General features: G+C 39.7%; 1 protein-coding gene across 2 annotated transcripts in view; it reads right to left on the bottom strand.

The window, feature by feature from the left end:
• Myo5a (myosin VA) overlaps positions 1-19741 on the bottom strand; it is a 154897-nt gene that overhangs the window by 100062 nt on the left and 35094 nt on the right. For both annotated transcript variants that reach the window (XM_038322819.1, XM_038322820.2), the window contains exons 2-3: positions 9723-9833; positions 1522-1693 (exon numbers count right to left, since the gene is read on the bottom strand). In XM_038322819.1, coding sequence (XP_038178747.1) covers positions 1522-1693; positions 9723-9833 — 283 coding nt within the window. The remainder of the gene's footprint in view (positions 1-1521; positions 1694-9722; positions 9834-19741) is intronic.

Genomic DNA, 19741 nt, shown 5'->3' with positions numbered 1-19741 from the left:
GAGCACTTGCTGACCTTGCTGAGATCAGAGTTCAGGTCCCAGCACCCATGTCAGGCAGCTCACAGATGCCTGTAACTCCAACACCTGGGCATCAGACCTTCTAGACTTTGAAAGCACCAAAATGCATGGACACACACACGCTCATTTCTAGAGATTTATCCAATGAAATAATCAGAGATTCATTCAAAGGGTTTTCTTTTAGAAGAATCTCACACTGGTAGTCATACAGTGAAAACAGAAACCAACAAAATATATACTAGAATCACTGTGATTCTACATGAGCACTGTTCTGTACCGCAGAATACTGAGTATTCTGAATCTGAAGAATACTAAGTGTCATAGAAAGTGGAGATAGGTAAAGAATCAGAAGTTCAAGGTTATCCTCAGCTACATAATGCATTCCAGAACAGTCTAGGCTATATGAGATACTGTCTCAAAAGGGAAAAAAATCATGGAAAAATATGACATGTGCAAAAAAACAAATAAATAAATTGAAAGACTGGTGAGAAGGCTCAGTAGTTAAGAGAGTTGCTTTTGCACAGGACCTGGGTTTGGTTCCCAGCACCACATGTGGTTCATCACCACCCATAACTCCAGTTCCAGGGCATCTAATACCCTCTTCTGACCTCCACAGGTACCTGATATGTTACACATGTGGTGTACATACCACATACAAACATGCAGACAAAACACTCATACACATAAATCTTAAAATATAAATGGAAGAAAGACAAGGAAAAATATTTAAATAATAGGGATAAAGAAAGGTTATCATTAAGGATATGTAAGACAAATTCTCTTGAGAGGAAAAGTGGCTGTGCCTGCTTAAATAGACAACAGTGAAATCATGATAAACACGACATGGGCCAACAAGCCAATGAACACATGGGAAGGAGTGAACACCAGGATCTGAACCTCAGAAGAGTCATGATTAGTAGGAGAGAGGGAAGATCATGAGGGAGAAGAGCCAGAGAAGTGGGAGGAAATAACTATGAACAAAATAGAGAAGAGAAAAACAAAGACAGGTGGGGCTAGGAGAACTGCAGCCATGCACACATGTTCCAGCTTCACTTTGGAGAAAACCACCATGAGCTGGGCTGCTGGCTGATAGCACTGCAGGAAAGAGACACTTGTCACATGTCAGTCCTGGGTGTCTAAGTAAGGATAAAGGTAGCACTAACCATCACCTGCACCAAATGCCAGTCTGTGGACACCTACTCTTCATGGAGTAGGTTTTTACGAGATGAAAAGAACTGGTGACTTCAGCATCTGACATAACTGGGAGGAGATGGTCCAAAAAACTGGACCTGTTCTTTTTAAGTTGAGTGAAACCATGTAAATTCACAAGTAACTTTATTTGGCATGAACTGTAACCAGCTACTAGATATTGGCAAATCTTTCTGATAACTTCGAAGTGATTTTGTATGTATGAGAAATTCAACCAAGCTGGCTTTCCCCATCTGCATTTTCATTACTACATCCACCAAAGGAGAGCTTATAGCTCATCAGGAAAGCACTTACCACAATATGTATAAATAAGTTTGGAATCAATGAAGCGAACGCGGAGATTATGCAGCACAGCAGGCTCATGAAGATAGCTGAGGGCTGTGAGATCATTTTCCCCAACAAGTATGTCAGGGTTCCGCAAGTGAGGCAGCTCCTTGGTCTTTGGATCTAGACGGTATTCCAAATCCTGAGGACAGAGATGCAATATCTACGTCAATAATAATAAACGTGAAACAGACCTATGCACTTGATTATTCCCTATTTCTGATTTGCCTCTTGGCTTTTAAATGTATTTATTTTCTATCATTCTTCTATTAACAGAGAAACTAGTAAAAATGGTAAACAATAAGGAGTGGTTTCTTTTTCAACAGACATAAATCTGCACAAATAATTTAAAATCTTATTTTTATATTTAATTATGCATGTGTGTAGTGTGTGAGGGAATATGCGTGTGCATGATGCAGTTATCTAGACTAAACATTGGATTTCCTGGAATTGGAATTATAGACATGAGCTGCCCAATGCAGGGAACCAATCTCTGGTCCTCTGGAAGAGCAATATATACTCTTACCCACTGAACCATCGCTCCAGCACCACTGTAAATGGTTTTTGTTAATATAGTGTAAGAAGTCAGAGTGTGTGGAGTTTTTTTGTTTTGTTTTTGTTTTTGTTTTTTTGAGGAAGAGATTCTCTGTAGCTTTGGAGCCTGTCCTGGAACTAGCTCTTATAGACCAGGCTGGCCTTGAAATCGCAGAGATCCTCCTGCCTCTGTCTCCCGAGTGCTGGGATTAAAGGTGTCCAACACGACTGTTCAGCTGGAGTGTAAAGATTTTTTACCCAGAAAATTTCAACCATTAGATGAGTTCTTATCTTCCTCTTCATTCTATGTATGGGAAAGGATATAAGAGGTCAAGAGCTTAGTTTTAAAGTCAGTCTGACCTGGGTTCAAACCCTAATACTGACACTTAACTTCTATGTGGCTTTGTGTGCATTATTTAAACTAAGTTTTTCATTTGTAAGATGGTTTAACAAAAATGGCTCAAAAACTTTGGAAAAAAATTAAAGAAGCAATGCTTAGCACAGTCTGAGAACCCCTAAGATTTCTGAAGCCCTAAGGACCCCAAGAGTCCCCTGAAATTACATGCCACACTGTGTGTACATATTTGTACATACAAGACCTGAATTTGATCCCCACATAGAGAAATGTAAGCAACTCCTTAACCTGTCCTATGACCTGTATATGTGCATCATGGCAAGAACACATATATACACACATACATGAATATGCACACTAAATGTCAAAATAAATTTAAGGAGTACTACGCATTATAAAATCATAGGTATATGGGACTTTTTGACAACACCAATTATGAAAGCTGCCACTTTACTATATATTAAGGACAAATAGTATAGGCCAATTGAAAAGAGGAAAAGATGGGTTCAATTACAGCAGAACATACTCATTTGTTACTACTGAAGATGTACAGAGAAGTGAAATATTTAAATCAGGTAGGAATGGATTAGCATACAGGAAAGGCATGGAGCTTTGTGCCTTTCCCCTCTGCTGGCTCCTCCAGGGATGAGGTCCTTTTCTGTGGCTGACTGCTCACTGCACTGGCTCTGTCAGTCCACCAATGTTTCCTTACTGCTCCAATCTAGTGCTTTAGATTCCCTTCACTACATTCTGCTTGCCTGCCCACCTTTGATAGCATGTTTAGAGTCAGGAACCTCACTGATCTTTTCTGTTTATGTCTAAATAGTGTGACAATACGGACTGATATCACACCCTGGAGGATGTGGGGCTTTAGAAATGCTCACGATCTTCGTGGTTTGATAATACAATTCATCGTATAGTTCCAGAACAGCAGAAGGTCATCCAAGAATGTTTTTCTCAGACTTCATAGAAGGATGGGGTAATTATTTGGTCACTGTAGGAAAAAAATGGAACTGGGATATTAGAGAAGACACTAACAAGGCAAGAGTCATCTGTAACATATTTATAAAAATTTCCTCTTGGAATGGATATAATCTGCTTCTCCGAAATGACCAGTCATTAACAAATAAATGTGCACTCTAGTATTGCAAAGACTATGGTTTCTTTCTATTGTATTCTAGGACCTAAACTACTCTATTTCCTAAAAAGGAAATTGGTCAGTTGCAGTGAGACTTTGTCTATTTTTCTCACTTACAACCTGTTCTAAGAATTGCTCTTCCTCCTCTTTTTCTTCTCTTTTTGTTTGTTTTTGAAACACTGGATCTCATGTATCCCAGGCTGACCGTAAGTAGTTCAGGGTAACTTACAAACTTCTGATTCTCCACTCTACTTCCCAAGTACTGGGACGACAGTGTGCATGACTATACAGGGTTGATGACTTGCTTTTGTTAATTACACTGACTTCAGGCAAATCTATCTGATGCCTCTGAACCTAACAACCCATAGAGTTGTGAACTGATATTAGAAAATATAGGCCAACAGGTCTAACAGAGTGCCTAATACTATAAAGCGATAAATAATAAATGTTCGATACTGTAATTCTGTAGCTAGACATTCAGGGCTTCCTTAATCTGGTCTAATCCTCTACCAAGTCTCTTTGTCTCAGCTATGTTTTCCTGAAATCCATATCCATAGTGCCTTCTCTGAAACACAAACTTCACTATTTGTGTTCTAAAACACTAATTACTCTCCATATACTAGTGAAGATCAAAAGTTTTTATATTATTATTATTATTATTATTAATTATAAAGGTTTGGCCTTAGGTCAGGCTTTTTCCCAACTAGCTCTTTTTTTTTTTTTTTCGAGACAGGGTTTTTCTCTGCAGCTTTAGAGCCTGTCCTGGAGCTAGCTCTTGTAGACCAGGCTGGTCTCGAACTCACAGAGATCCGCCTGCCTCTGCCTCCCGAGTTCTGGAATTAAAGGTGTGCGCCACCACCGCCCGGCTAGTTCTTATAACTTAACCTGTTTTTTATTAATCTTCATTCTGCCATTTGGTTTAATTACCTTTCCTCTGAACCTACCTGAATGACATGAAATCCTACCTCCAAACAATAACAAAACCAAATAAAATAGAAATAGTAATAGCCCTACTCATAGTATTATTGTAAAGATTAAAATAATTGCCCTGGATTCAGTGACATACACCTTTAATACCAGAAGAAGCAGAGGAAGGTGAATCTCAATGAGATCCAATCTAGCCTGGTCTGTAAAGAGAGTTCTGGGCCAGACAGTGCTCAATTGTGAGACCTTGTCTTTAAAAAAAATGAACTGTCTTCTGTTTTTTTGTTTTTTTGTCCGATAGCCAGGCAGGAAGTATGGGTGGGTCAACCAGACAGGAACTAGAGGCGGGGCAATGAGAACAGGAGAATTCTGGGAAGGAGAAAGCCCATTCCATCCAGTCCTGCCAAGATCACCAGGATGTGACCTACCCTGCTAAAATGGTACCGAGCCATGTGGCTAACATAGATAAGAATAATGGGTTAATATAAGCTATAAGAGCTAACAAGAAGCCTGAGCTAATGGGCCAATCAGTTTATAATCTTATGGAGACCTCTGTGTGATTTTCTTTAGGGCTAAACGGATAAAGATACACAGAGAACCTGTCTCAAAAAGCCAAAAAGTAAAAATAAAAGAAATAGAGGTTAAAATAAAGCCACGTAAAAATGAAAAATACACAGAGAAATACTGTAAGTCATTATGCTCTCTTTGAATTGTTTGAATGCTGAGGAAGGAGCAACAGCTGCTAAAAGATATTTGTTTCCGCCGGGCGGTGGTGGCGCACGCCTTTAATCCCAGCACTCGGGAGGCAGAGGCAGGCGGATCTCTGTGAGTTCGAGACCAGCCTGGTCTACAAGAGCTAGCTCCAGGACAGGCTCTAAAAAGCTGCAGAGAAACCCTGTCTCGAAAAACCAAAAAAAAAAAAAAAAAGATATTTGTTTATAAATGTTGCTGAATTAATCCAAGATAGGTATTTTGAAAATACCTTGACTTCAAAATTGAAGTCAAAAGGTATGTTACTTTGGAGAAGAAATTTTGCTTTTGTTTCCACAGGAAATGAGAGACTGTGGATTCATTCTGAGTCAAGAAAAATCAAGTTTGATCAAGGAAGACCACCTGAGAAATCTCCAGTAGGAACAGATGGCCTGGATGTCTGAGTTCTACATCCAGAACAGATTCAAGATGCTGCCTGAGATGATCAAGCCTCACAGGATACTCCAGTCAGGACTTCATCACAACTCTAAATTTTCTTTAGGTCCCCATAAGATTATCAGCGCCCCAACCAGTCGGAAGTAGCCTGGAATACTATACCCACATTCCCAAAAAATGGACTATGGATATTTTCCTTTGTTTAAAAAAAAAGAGGGGTAAGTGGTGTGACTTCTGTCAATCATGTTTTAATAAATGCTGATTGGCCAGGCACAAAATATAGGTGGGTCAACAGACAGGAAAGTAGGGGCAGGGTAAGGAGAACAGGAGAATTCTGGGAAGGAGGAAGTCCATTCCTCCCAGTCCTTCCCAGACCACCTAAGAAGCAGGATGTGACCTGCCCCGCTGAAAAAGGTACTGAGCCATGTGGGTTAAGATAATGGGTTAAGATAAGCTACAAGAGCTAATAAGAAGCCTGAGCTAATGGGTCAATCAGTTTATCATTAATATAGACTCTCTGTGTAATTTCTTTGGGGCTTACCGGCTGTGGGAACTAGGCAGGACAGAAACCCCAACTAGGAGGACCTCATGTTACATTTGTCCTTTTTTTTTTTTTTGAGGCAAGTTTCACAGTTTTTAAAAAATTTTTTAAAACAATTTTTTATTTTACATACCAATCCCAATTTCCTCTCCCTCCCCTCCTTTTGCTCCCCCAACATTTCCTCTACCCCACACCCCTTCCACTCCTCAGAGAAGGTGAGGCCTCCCATGGGGAGTCAACAAAGTCTGACACATCACTTGATGCAGGACCAAGGCCCTCCCCGCTGTATCTAGGCTGAGCAAAGTATCCCTCCACAGGGAATGGGCTCCAAAGAGCCAGATTATGCACTAGGGATAAATACTGGTTCTACTACCAGTGGCCCCACAAATTGCCCATGCCACACAACTGTCACCCACATTCAGAAGGCCTAGTTCAGTCTTGTGCAGGTTCCCCAGCTGTCAGTCCAGAGTCAGTGAGCTCCCATTGGCTCTGGTCAGCTGTTTCTGTGAGCTTCCCAATCATTGTCTTGACCCTTTTGCTCATATTATCACTCCTCCCTATCTACAACTGGACTCCAGGAGCTTAGCCCAGTGCTTAGCTGTGGATCTCTACATCTTCTTCTGTCAGCTATTGGAAGAAGGTTCTATGATGACAATTAAGGCAGTCATCAATATGATTACGGGGGAAGGGCAGTTTAGGTACCCTCTACACTAATGCTCATATTCTTAGCTTGGGTCATGCTTGTAGATTCCTGGGAATTTTCCTAGTGGAAGGTTTCTTTCTAACCCCATAATATCTCCCTCTATCAAGATATCTCTTCACTTGCTCTCCTTCTCTGTTCTTCTCCCAACCTTCCCGATCCCTCACATATTCCTCCCCCCTTCCCTTTCTCTCCTTCTCACTCCCTTTTACCCTACACCACTTGCTCCCAATTTACTTAGGAGATCTTCTCTATTTCCCCTTTCTGGGGAATCCATGTATATCTCTTAGAGTCCTCCTTGTTTCTGGTGAGTTAACCCAGACCCAGAAAGACAAACATAATATGTACTTACTCTTAAGTGGATATCAGACATAAAGCAAAGGATAATTAGCCTACAGGCCACAACCCCAGAGAAGCCAGGAAACAAGAAGGACCCTAAGAGATGAACTGTCTTAAAAGAGTCAGAATCATGCTTGATACTCAGTAAGTACTCAATGCACGAGTTAATCATTTGAAAAATAAACATACGCTTTTTTTTAACATTGTGGAGGTTTCAATGATAAATGTCCCCTTAGGATCAGGCATTTAAATACCTGGTGCCCAGTTGGGCACTGTGTGGCGAGGTGTGGAGATGTAGCCCTGCTGAAGGAATGCCACTAGGATGGGCTTAGGGAGTATACATGCAGCCTCGCCTCAGTTCTAGTTTGATCTCTCTGCCTCATGCTTGTGGTAAAATGGTAATCTCAGCTTCTTGCTCCCACCACACCTGCCACTTGCTGCCACACTTTCCCAGCATAACAGACTTCTTATCCCTCTGGACTCTAAATCCAAATAAACTCTTCTTCTGTAAGATGCTTCTGCTGTGGTGTTTTGTCACAGCAGCAGAAAGGCCATTAATACAGAACTTGAAACCAAACAGCAGGCTGTGGCTGTGAAGACCAGACTACGTGAAGGTTTTAGAAGGAATATGAAATCTTTGGAACTTCGTACTAGAAAAGGGCTAAATGCTGTAAGTGGAGTTTAGCAGGTTGTTCTAGACAGTGATGCTGTCTCCCAGAGCCAGCCAGTAAGCTCATTCCTCCATGGTTACTGCTTAGTTCTTGTCTCCAAGTCCCTGCCTTGAGCTCCTACCTCAGCTTCCCTTGACAATGAATGTAAGCTGTAAGATGAAATAATACCTTTCCTCCCCAAATTAGTTTTAGTCATGGCATTTATCACAGCAACAGGGAAACAGGGTAGAAATTTTGAGAATCCTAGTGCTGCCCTATTCTAATTCCTAATTATTTAGCATTGCCTGTAGTTATATCAAGTTCCCCTGGCCAGATTATGATTTTTCTTATTTTGTTTTAAATTTTTAAATTACACTTATTTATTAAGTGTATGGGAGGAGGCACACACATGTACACATGCATCTACCATGATACACAGGTGGAAGCCAGGGGACAAGTTTCAGGAACTGGTTTTCTCCTTCTATCATACAGATCCTGAGGATTAAACTCAGGTCATCAGGTTCTGAGGCAAGGATCTTTATCTCCTGAGCCATCTCACCATCCCTTGTTCTATGTACTGAAACAATACCTCACTAAGGAGACCAAGCTGGACTCAATCTTGAAATTCTCCTGCCCCAGCCTCCTGTATGCTAGGAATACAGGAATGAGACACTGTACCTAACTTAAACTGAAAGTTCTTCTAAAGGTTTTATTATTTTAGTCATACACACACACACACACACACACACACATACACACACACAATTTGATCATATTCCCTCTCCTATTCCCTTTTATTATCCCCTCCCTCTTCCACTGAGTCCTTTCTTCTTCCCAAGAAACTCCCTCCTACTTTCATGTCTATAGGAAGATAGGGGTCAGAAGTTGGGTAGGGATAGGTCCCATTACATCTAATTAGCGTTGTCTGCATGAACATGGGTTGGGGTTATTAACTCAAGGAAGAGCAACTTACCAGTGGCTGCACCACTGAGGAATATGACTCCCCATCCCTAGAAATCGATTACTACCTGTAACTCTTCAGGGAGGGGTGGGGACTCATAAGACCCTTCTCCATCCATGCTGCAATGCTAATGGGCCTAGTCCTATGTAGGCAGTCACAGCTGCTATGAGCTTAAGGTGCAACAGCCATGTCATGTCAGGAAAACAGCATTTTGTAGAAACCCCACCCCCATTCTGACATCCTCTAGCTCCTATATTCGTTCTCTCTTATCTTCTGCAATGTTCTTTGAGCCTTGGAGAGGGTAATATAGATGCCCCCATATAAGGTTGAGCACTTAACACTGTGACTATAAATTATTTAAAGAAAATGAATGCCACAAAGTTCTGTTTAAGAAGAAGTGTCACATAGCCTGTCAAATGCACTGGAGAGATTAAAAGCTTTGGAACAAGCTTTAAATCACTGACACAGAATATAGCTAGTCAGCAACAGGGCTACTTGTAAGGTCTTCTGGTGACAAAATGCTTAATATACAACAGCTCCTTGGTAAATATTTCCCAAATATCAAATCTTAGACAGGCATTTAGTTATTATGAAGTAAGTGCAATGCTGTCCTAAACATAAAATATGGATGCAGAGGTACCTCTTTAGTATTAAAATTAGAAATTAAGGCAAATTTGATAATCACAATAAATGTAGAAGCTAAAATGATGGTGTTTTAAAGCATGACTTGTTTTCACTGGCCTCTATGTAGAGTACAGAAAAAGTATCATTTTATCAAAATAGTAAATAACAATAATTGGGATTAAGGATATTATAGTAAGATTTTATCTTTCACCCTCCATCACTTCAGGCTAAGCACAAGAAATGAAGGCAAAGTTCTTACCTTCCCTTCCTCAAGGTGAAGTAGCAGCACTTTATCTCCAGGCTTATAATCTTTGAGCAACTCTGCTGACTTCCACACTTCCTCAGGATCAGGAATCCAAACCCTGGCAAACTATAAGACAAAAAGGAAAGAAATTTAAGCTAGCAAATCAATCACTTAACAACCATATTTACAACATATCATATTATAACTTCACTTATAATTAATTTATAAAAAGGCATCTTAAGCAAGGTGCATGTCTTCAGCCCAGCACTGGAAGGGGAAGGAAGATCAGAAATTCAAGGTCAGTCTTAGTTATACAGTAAGACCTGGGACCCTGTTTCAAAAAAGAACAAACAAAACAACAAAATAGAACTCTGAGCTATATGAAATTTGCTTTTTTTGTTAGTTTGTTAGAGGCACCATTTCATTTACATAGTCCAGCCTGGCCTTGACCTCATAGTCCTTCTGCTTAGTCCTGCCGAGTATTGTGATTACAGGTATATACCATGCCTGCAATGACACTTACGTTTAAAATTAGAATAGAAAAGTAGGTTAGCTCCAGTACCACTACTGTTCCCAAATTATATAAATAATGTGCTCTGAAAAAAATAACCAAAATTAAAACCTAGCTTTGCTTTATATAGTAAATGTAATTTGGGGTAAAAATTTACATATAATGTCTATTTTTAAAGTTCTAGGATGGTAATCCGACAGCATAGTCATCTCTTTATGGTAGCATTCACAATCTAAATCTTTCATTGTGGTTTCCTCATCTGCAAAACCTTGGTGACATCCAGATCCCCTTCAGGAACCATTCTAGTGGGGAGATAAGAAATAAGTATGTGGCCTTAAGTCACAGGTAATTCATAGACTGCATATCTATAATTTTCTTTGAAAAAAATTATTGCTTATTTCAACAGTTGAAGAAAAACATTATTATTTGAAATTTTGCACACAGTATTTTATAAAGATTAATAAGAATGGTGTTTGACTAGCAATACATTTGGCTCAAGTAGCCTCAATACCATGAGAATGTATGATAATTACCACAAAATCCTAAAATTATAGCTTCAACTAGTTTTTCTCTGGACCTAAGTCAGATAGGTAATTTTGAGGAAAATACAAAATATTTTAAAATTTAATATATATATATATATATATATATATATATATATATGTATGTATGTATGTATATCATAATGTAGAACAAACTAGATCCAGTTGACTGAGGAAGACATACAGATATCGGCCAGACTAAATCTCTTCTCTGATCTGTACTTATATTCTCATTTTATGTAAAACCATCTCCATATCAATCCTCCCTCCCTAACCATCTCTCCCCCTTATTCTCTCCTTTCCTCCTGCCCTCCTTCCTTCCTTCCAGTAATGGCAGTGCTGAAGACTGAACCAATGCTAGGCAAACACGATCACTGACCTGCACGCTTAATAGTTTCCAATCCCCTTTTACAGTTGGAAACAGGGTCACACTAAAAAGGCTTTAACTTGCTATGTAGACCAGACAGGTCTTGCTGCAGCCAACCAAGTAGCCAGAACTACAGGTATGCAACATCATGCTCAGCTAGACTTGAATGGTGTATGTGTGTATAGGCGCACATACATGTGCAAGTAAGTGTAAGTGTGGAAGTCAAGGGTTGATGTTAGGTATCTTCCTCTATTGCTTTCCATCCTTTGTTTTGAGACATGGTCTCTAGCTGAACTGGGAGCGCACCAAGTCATCAAAACTAAACGGCTAGCAAACTTTGGGGATCTGCCTGTCTTTGCCTCCATAGAGCTAGGATTATAGGCATGTACTAATGTTTTAGCTTTTTATATAAGTTGCTGCAGATCTAAACTAAGTCCTTACACGACAAGCATTTTACCAACTAAGCCATCTTGCTGGCCCTGGGTTTCATTGTCAATAGCAACCAAGACATAATCTACGTGGGTTTTGAGTTGAAATGACATCTGGATCTAGGTGTGTACCATGTAGAGCAGCTGTAGTGCGATGATATTCTAAGTACTGGCCACAAGTTCTGCGAACCTCTATCAACAACACTCCCTAGTAAAAAAAGAGATGTAAATGATTTAATGATAAATTTAAAGGTGAGGGGAAAGAGAATAAAAACGTAGTAGGTGGCTGAAAGCAGAGGAGATCTAAGACTCCAGAGAACTTAAAGAAAATGTCTCTGGACAGAAAAACACTTATTTCAGCCCACCCCTGTACAAGACATTACATTAACCACTGTACTGACAGATTTCTAAACCTTTCTTTTAAGAAACTACTATGGCACTTTCCAAAAAATAAAAAAAATAAATAAAAGAAAATATGCCAAACCAGCTCATGGCTGGTGATGTTTGTAAAGCCAGGTATAGTAGCATGCTCAGGTAACTCGAGTTCTTGAGAGACTGAGGAAGAAGGATTGATTAAGTTTAAGGTCATCTTGGGCTGCATAGTGAACTTCAGTCCAGTGAGGACCATAACATGAAGTTATGTCTCAAAAGAAAGGAAGAAAGAGAGTGGGGAGGGAGGGAGGAAAGAAGAGATAGAGAGAAGAAAGAAAACAAAAAATTGTATATTCTGTAGATTAAAATTCACCAATTTTTTCATTTATGATTAGAGAATCATAAAACACTTAATGTGAATAATTTGAAAAATACTGAAAATTTTTAGCATGACAGAGTATGATGTTAGAACTATGTTATACTATATTATATTACATTTGCATATCATATTATGTTAGAATTATAAGTTCTAATCCAGTTATCATACTTGACTTAACCTTTATTTTAGACAAAAATATAAAACAGAGAGCAAGAGCAGTATGTCTTAAGGATTACATACACAGAAGCTTTGTAAAAGTGTAATAAAAAATATTAACAATATATTAGTATGAGCAAGATTGCTCATTTTTATCCACAGGAAGTGATTTGTAATGACATGTATCAAATACATTTAGTGAAATTTATTTTATAACTTTTTCTCTGATGCACGGTCTATAATCTGAGAAATATAATTAAAATTGCTAATTCAATAAGAATTTCTATGTAACTTTTCTGGTGGTTTGAATGAGAATGGCCTCCAGAGGTTCATATGTTTGAATATTTGATCTCCAGTTGGTGGAATTGTTTGGGAAGGGTTAGGAAGTATGGCCTCATTGAAGGAAGTGTGTCACTGGGGAGTGGACTTTGAGGTTTCAAAAGACTTGTGCTATTTCCAGTATGCCCTCTGTGTCATGCCCCAACCCCATATCAGACAGAGGGCTGATCTACAAAATATACAAAGAACTCAAGAAATTGGTCATTGAAAGAACAAATAATCCAATAAAAAAATGGAGTATAGACCTAAACAGAGAACTCTCAACAGAGGAATCTAAAATGGCTGAAAGACACTTAAGGAAATGCTCAACATCCTTAGCCATCAGAGGAATACAAATCAAAACAACTCTGAGATTCCATCTTAAACCTGTAAGAATGGCCAGGATCAAAAACAGCAATGACAACTTATGCTGGAGAGATGTGGGGTAAAGGGAACACTCCTGCATTACTGTAGGTAATGCAAATTGGTACAGCCCCTTTTGATATCAGTATGGCGATTTCTCAGAAAATTAGGAAGCAACCTTCCTCAAAACCCAACAATGCCACTGTTGGGTATATATCCATGTAGGGGCATGGTCGGTCGGCAACTGGAATTAACCAAACTAGCTTTATTATAAAATACTCAGCTTTAATAAAAGGAGGAAAAGGGGGAAAACTTACAAAGCCAGAGTTCCAGCGAAGTGCAGGAAACAAAGAGAGCAAAAACAAATGCACATGGATGTTTTAAAGGTATTTGCCCCCCCCCGGAGGGGACACACCCCTCAAACAAGGGGATTGGTTAGCTCCCCCATCGTATCCAAAGGATGCTCAATTATACCACAAGGACACATGCTCAACTATGTTCATAGCAGCATTGTTTGTCATAGCCAGAACCTGGAAACAACCTAAATGCCCCTCAACCAAAGAATGAATACAGAAAATGTGGTACATTTATACAATGGAGTACTACACAGCAGAAAAAAATAATGACATCTTAAAATTTGCGGGCAGATGGATGGATCTAGAAACCATCGTATTGAGTGAAGAACCCAGACCCAGACAGACAAATATCGTATGTACTCACTAATAAGTGGCTTTTAGACATAAAGCAAAAAAAAAAAACAGTCTACAATTCACAATCCCAGAGAACCTAGACAACAATGAGGACACTAAGAGAGACATACATAGATCTAATCTACATGGGGAGTAGAAAAAGACAAGATCTCCAGAGTAAATTGGGAGCATGGGGACCATGGGAGAGGGCTGAAGGGGAGGAAAAAGGAAGGGAGGAGAGCAGAGAAAAATGTATAGCTCAATAATATCAACTAAAAAAAAAAAAAGATGTGAGCTCTTAGCTGCTGTTCCAACCAACTTCAACCATGCCTTCACTTCTCCATTACAGACTCTAACTCTCTGGAACTCAAGCTCTTCTAGAAACTGTTGTGGTTTATTACATACTCCATCTCTTACTTTACAAAGTTAATATTTTTGTATTTTTTTATAAATGATCTACTAGTTACAGAAAAGAAAAACAAAACAACCCATAAACATAAGACATTCAAAGTCCTGAAATTACCTACTACCTTGACTGATGAAAACATAGAAAACCTCAAGGAACTATATAAGCTTGTAGAGGAATGACTAGCCTTGCCTAACTAGGAGGAGTCTTCAAAGAAGTACCTTTATGTTGACAGCTCACATTTCCACAGTCTTTGCAATGAGTACTTGTCAAAAGTTGCACTTCTCAGACATTGGTAATATCACTTTCATACAAGTAGACAGAGGCTAATGTCCTTGCCTGACCTGAGGCAAGATATTTAAACAAGCTTTTCTAACAATCAACTTTTTGTCTTACTGCTACCTCTTAAGAAACTATCCAAGGAGAAATAGCTATGAAATCTGTGAACTCTTACTATTGCCTCTTAGTGCTTCTTCTCCATGATAATGAGAACCAACTTTCATCCTAGTGTGATTCCGTTACTTCTCACATTACCTTCCACTCCTTCTCCAGGACCCAATGCAAATACACACAAAATCCCTAAGGAACAGGACTAAACTCATCCACTTACATCCAGCATGTGAATCAAGGGAAACAAGGCAAAACGACAAGGCTTCTAGATCACAGGGAAAACTCTAATGGGACAGAGCAGTGAGAACCTAGCATCCATCAGAAATAAGACAGATACCTGTTATGGATCAATCTACCACCTATATTAGACTTGAATCCTTCAAATGTTGACCACGCAACTTAGACCAGTTGCTGGGTAGCACACATGTTGATTTTATTTAAGATCAAAGGACGAGAGATGAAAAGGCTGGCATAAGAGGAAGCAAAAGTAAACTTTAAAAGTTTAATTCAGGGTTCTCCATGGAGCCACCTTAGGCCACAAAGCATGTCCGAGATAGGACATGAGTCAAATACTTAAAGTAGAGAAATTCATAAAGCAAGAAAGTAACCAATGAGGGCTGGAGAGATGGCTCAGAGGTTAAGAGTATTGCCTGCTCTTCCAAAGGTCCTGAGTTCGATTCCCAGCAACCACATGGTGGCTCACAACCATCTGTAATGGGGTCTGGTGCCCTCTTCTGGCGTGCAGGCATACACACAGACAGAATATTGTATACATAATAAATAAATAAATAAATATTTTTTAAAAAAAGTAACCAATGATAGAAACTAGTAGGAGAGGAAAAGCAAGGGTTTGGGAATTGAGGTACTATGAATACACAAATCATCATCAACAACAAAAAGTTCCCTACAAATCTGCAGAAAATGAAGGAATGAGAAAAAGCCTAAAATAGATCAAATTAAAATACAGACATTGAGTGTTGGGCAGTGGTGGTACAGGCCTTTAATTCCAATATTAGAGAGGCAGAGGCAGGCAGATCTCTAAGTTCTGCCAGCCTGGTATACATGTAGCTAGAGCTACATGGAAAATCATGTCTTAAAAAATAAACAAGTTGCCAGGTGGTGGTGGCACACGCCTTTAATCCCAGCACTCGGGAGGCAGAGGCAGGCGGATCTCTGTGAGTTCGAGACCAGCCTGGTCTACAAGAGCTAGTTCCAGGACAGGCTCTAAAGCTGCAGAGAAACCCTGTCTCGAAAAACCAAAAATAAATAAATAAATAAATAAATAAATAAATAAATAAATAAATAAATAAAAATAAACAAGTAAAACACACACACACACACACACAGAGGGAGTTTGATTAAGTGATACAGGACTTGTCTAGCATGCACAACACCCTGGGTTCAATCTCCAGTACTGTTATGTAAATTAAGATTTTTTTAAGGTAGACATATCAGAATCGTGATAACTGGATCCACTTGAATTGAAATAACTAAGGTTGAAGTAAGAAATGAGAGTAAGAATAAAATGAGATAGGCTAAACTCTGTAATAGGCAAAATCTGGGAAGATAATGTTCCAAAGATTTAAGTTGCATAATACAACATGCAAGGAAAATAAAAGCCATCTGTAATTTTCACAATACAACTTAATTGGTCCACCTGGCAGCGATGAAGTAATTCTGACAGTCTAATAGAAGTGCACTGGAAAGGCAGGTTCCAGAACATGGTTGCCCAGATATGCACTAGAGAGGAACACTAGATCATGCTACTGTGTGGAGCATAACCTTTTAGGGAGATACATCTCTGCCTGCTTAACGAAGCACCAGTCATCTTTTTGTTTCCTGCCACAATGACAACACTGAAGAGATCCTTGATTAGTAAAAATGACTCACTAAAGTTGTGCTAACTTGCGTTTTTGTCAGTCAAGGAAGTCTGAAATAGGAAACCAAAAGCAGCTGTGTTTCTGATGCCTCAGACATTCAGGGACATAACCAACAGCCAACCTTTGAAACCCAACAAACCTTACCACACAATCCTCTCTTTCCCCCTAAATTCCTTCATACACTACTCAATTCAGAGTATGTGAGCATCTTTCCTACAGTCCACATTAAATTATTGTGATTTGAATAATTCAATTTGTGTTAGTGCATTCATCCATTGTGAATGTTCACAAAAATGATTTTGTACCATTTCAGAAAGTCTGGGGTGTGTGTGTGTGTGTGTGTGTGTGTGTCCCTCTGGGGCATGAGATGAGGAGAGAAATCATCACCAATGCCCCCACCTCTGAACCTGACACATCAATGACATTCTACATGGCTACTAACAATTACGGAATGCCTGGGGTAAAATATTCAGGAACTGTTACTCTAAAATGTACACAATGGGCTCTCTAAAGTAAAGGAAAAACATTAAAGAAACTAGAAAATATTGGGAAAATGTTACACTTAATAATTATATATTTAATTTAAAAACCTTGAGATATACAAATAAGATACATGTATGTATGTGTATACATGTATTTATAATTATGTATACATGTGTATTCATTATATTTTTATATATGTTAAACAAAAGAATGATACAATGAATTCTCATATAGCCATCATTTAGGTTCAGAAGTAATTGTATTGAACCCTTCAACAGAAGAGATTCTTTGGCACTTTTGCCCTTTATCTTACTCCACTATTCTCCAGTTATGTCAGAGTCTGGGTCTGCTGTACCCTGAAGGGCTCTGCTGGGTCGCATGTCTATGTCTTTGCTTTAACTGTTCCCAACATTTAGATCACCATCCCTCTATTTCCAACCAGTAGAACACTATTTACCCCTGCTATCTGTCCTCCATGCCATCTTTTCCAAGAAGCCTTTCCTTACTTGTCATTTGGCACTTTGTTCTCAATGTGTCCTGTATCTCATCCAGCCTTCTATTAGGCTCCTTATCCCACTACTTGATTTATCCACATCCAGAGACTTCGAGCTCCTTGAAAGTAGGTCTGTCTTTTTCACCTTTGTCTCTCTGGAACTTTACACAAGACTGCCCTTAATAATCTCTCATGAAGCCGGGCGGTGGTGGCGCACGCCTTTAATCCCAATACTCGGGAGGCAGAGGCAGGCGGATCTCTGTGAGTTCGAGGCCAGCCTGGTCTACAAGTGCTAGGTCCAGGACAGGCTCTAAAAAAAAAAAAGCTGCAGAGAAACCCTGTCTTGAAAAACCAAAAAAAAAAAAAAAAAAGAAAAGAAAAAAAATAATCTCTCATGAACTCTGGTCATATGACTATTCTTAGCTTCAGATGATACACTCCACAAGGGTACACAAAAGAATTACTGATCTCTCCTAACACTCTCAGAAATAGAGAAAGGTGCCTGAAGTGCTGGATCATGTAGGAAATGTTGAAATGACAAAAGAAAGAACAGCCAGGCTAATATGGAGCAGAGGTTTGGCCCCACCCCTATCACGAAGCCCTCACTGAAAAGACAGAGAAATGACACTTCTACCACTATACTCAAGCTCCCAGAACAGCAGAGGAACAAAAAAGATGGGGGTGAAGGAAAGCCAGCAGTCTAAATCAGGGCAAGGAGTCAGACTGAAATGTAAAGAATGGACTAGGGTGTGGGAACATGTACATTTGGTGCAGGGTTAGCAGTAAGAACAGAAGTGTTCTGGGCCCATCACAACTGAGTAGAGAAGATGATGAGCTAAACAGCAACAACCAACTCTGTCTAACAGAATTTATCACAGATCTGTAAGGAATGAAGCTATATTTTTTGAGTATTTTCTGTATGCCTGGGAATTTTATATGAATAACCTTACCCAAATCATTACAATAGCCCCCATTATTAACCCATTTTAACACATACCAAGACAAATGTGTCTGTGCCAAAAGGTACACACTCTTTCCACTCCAGATGTACCCCTTGTTAAAAAGTAAATTAATTTCTTCCCTCCAAATTACTCCTGTTAACATTATAATGGCAATAGTCATTAAAGTTATCTATCATTAAATCATAAAAGTTGCTCAGGCAGAGTTTATGAATATTTTATCCAAGATAACATGTAAAAAAAAAAAAACCAATCAGCCTGACATCCATCCTGCGGTGCTCCACTAGCTAGGACCTCAAGATGAGGCTCTGCCAAGGAGTAACAGCACCAGTGAGAAGATGTTAAGGACTAAAACTTAAATAATTTCTGATTCATGGACTTCTCTAAATGAACAAATGATAAGGGTGATTTAAGATTATTTTTTATCTCCCTGGACACTGGGAACCCCTCTAGAGTCAAGACTCTTGCCAACCCTAAAATGGCTCCCTTAATTAAGATATATACTTCCCTGCTCCCATATCCACCCTTCCTTTGTCCCAACCATCCCATTCCCCCACGCTCTCCCCATCCTCCCCTTCACCCTTTTCTCTCCCCATCTCCCCTTAGCCCCATCCCATCCCACCCCCAAGTTCCCAATTTTTGCCCGGCAATCTTGTCTCCTTCCAATATCGAGGAGGATAACTATATGTTTTTCTTTGGGTTCACCTTATTTAGCTTCTCTAGGATCACGAATTATAGGCTCGATGTCCTTTATTTATGGCTAGAAACCAATTATGAGTGAGTACATCACCAACTAGGTCCTTGGGCCTCTGAGGAGAGGGAGCCTGAAATGGCCTGATCCTATAGCCATACTGATGAATATCTTGCATATCACCATAGAACCTTCATCTGGCGATGGATGGAGATAGAGACAGAGCCCCACATTGGAGCACCGGACTGAGCTCCCAAGCTCCAAAGGAGGAACAGAAGGAAGGAGAACATGAGCAAGGAAGTCAGGACCACGAGGAGTGCACCCACCCACTGAGATGGTGGGGCTGATCTAATGAGAGCTCACCAAGGTCAGCTGGACTGGGACTGAAAAAGCATGAGATAAAACCAGACTCCCAGAACATGGTGGAGAATGAGGGCTGCTGAGAAGCCAAGGACAATGGCACTGGGTTTTAATGCTACTGCATATACTGGCTTTGGAGGGGCCTAGCCTGTTTGGATGCTCACCCTCCTAGACCTGGATGGAGGGGGGAGGACTGTGAACTTCCCGCAGGGCAGGGAACCCTTAGTGCTCTTCAGACAGGAGAGGG

The sequence above is a fragment of the Arvicola amphibius genome, chromosome 3, assembly GCF_903992535.2.
Source record: "Arvicola amphibius chromosome 3, mArvAmp1.2, whole genome shotgun sequence".
Lineage (NCBI taxonomy): Eukaryota > Metazoa > Chordata > Mammalia > Rodentia > Cricetidae > Arvicola > Arvicola amphibius.
This window is presented reverse-complemented; position numbering and strand designations above follow the sequence as displayed.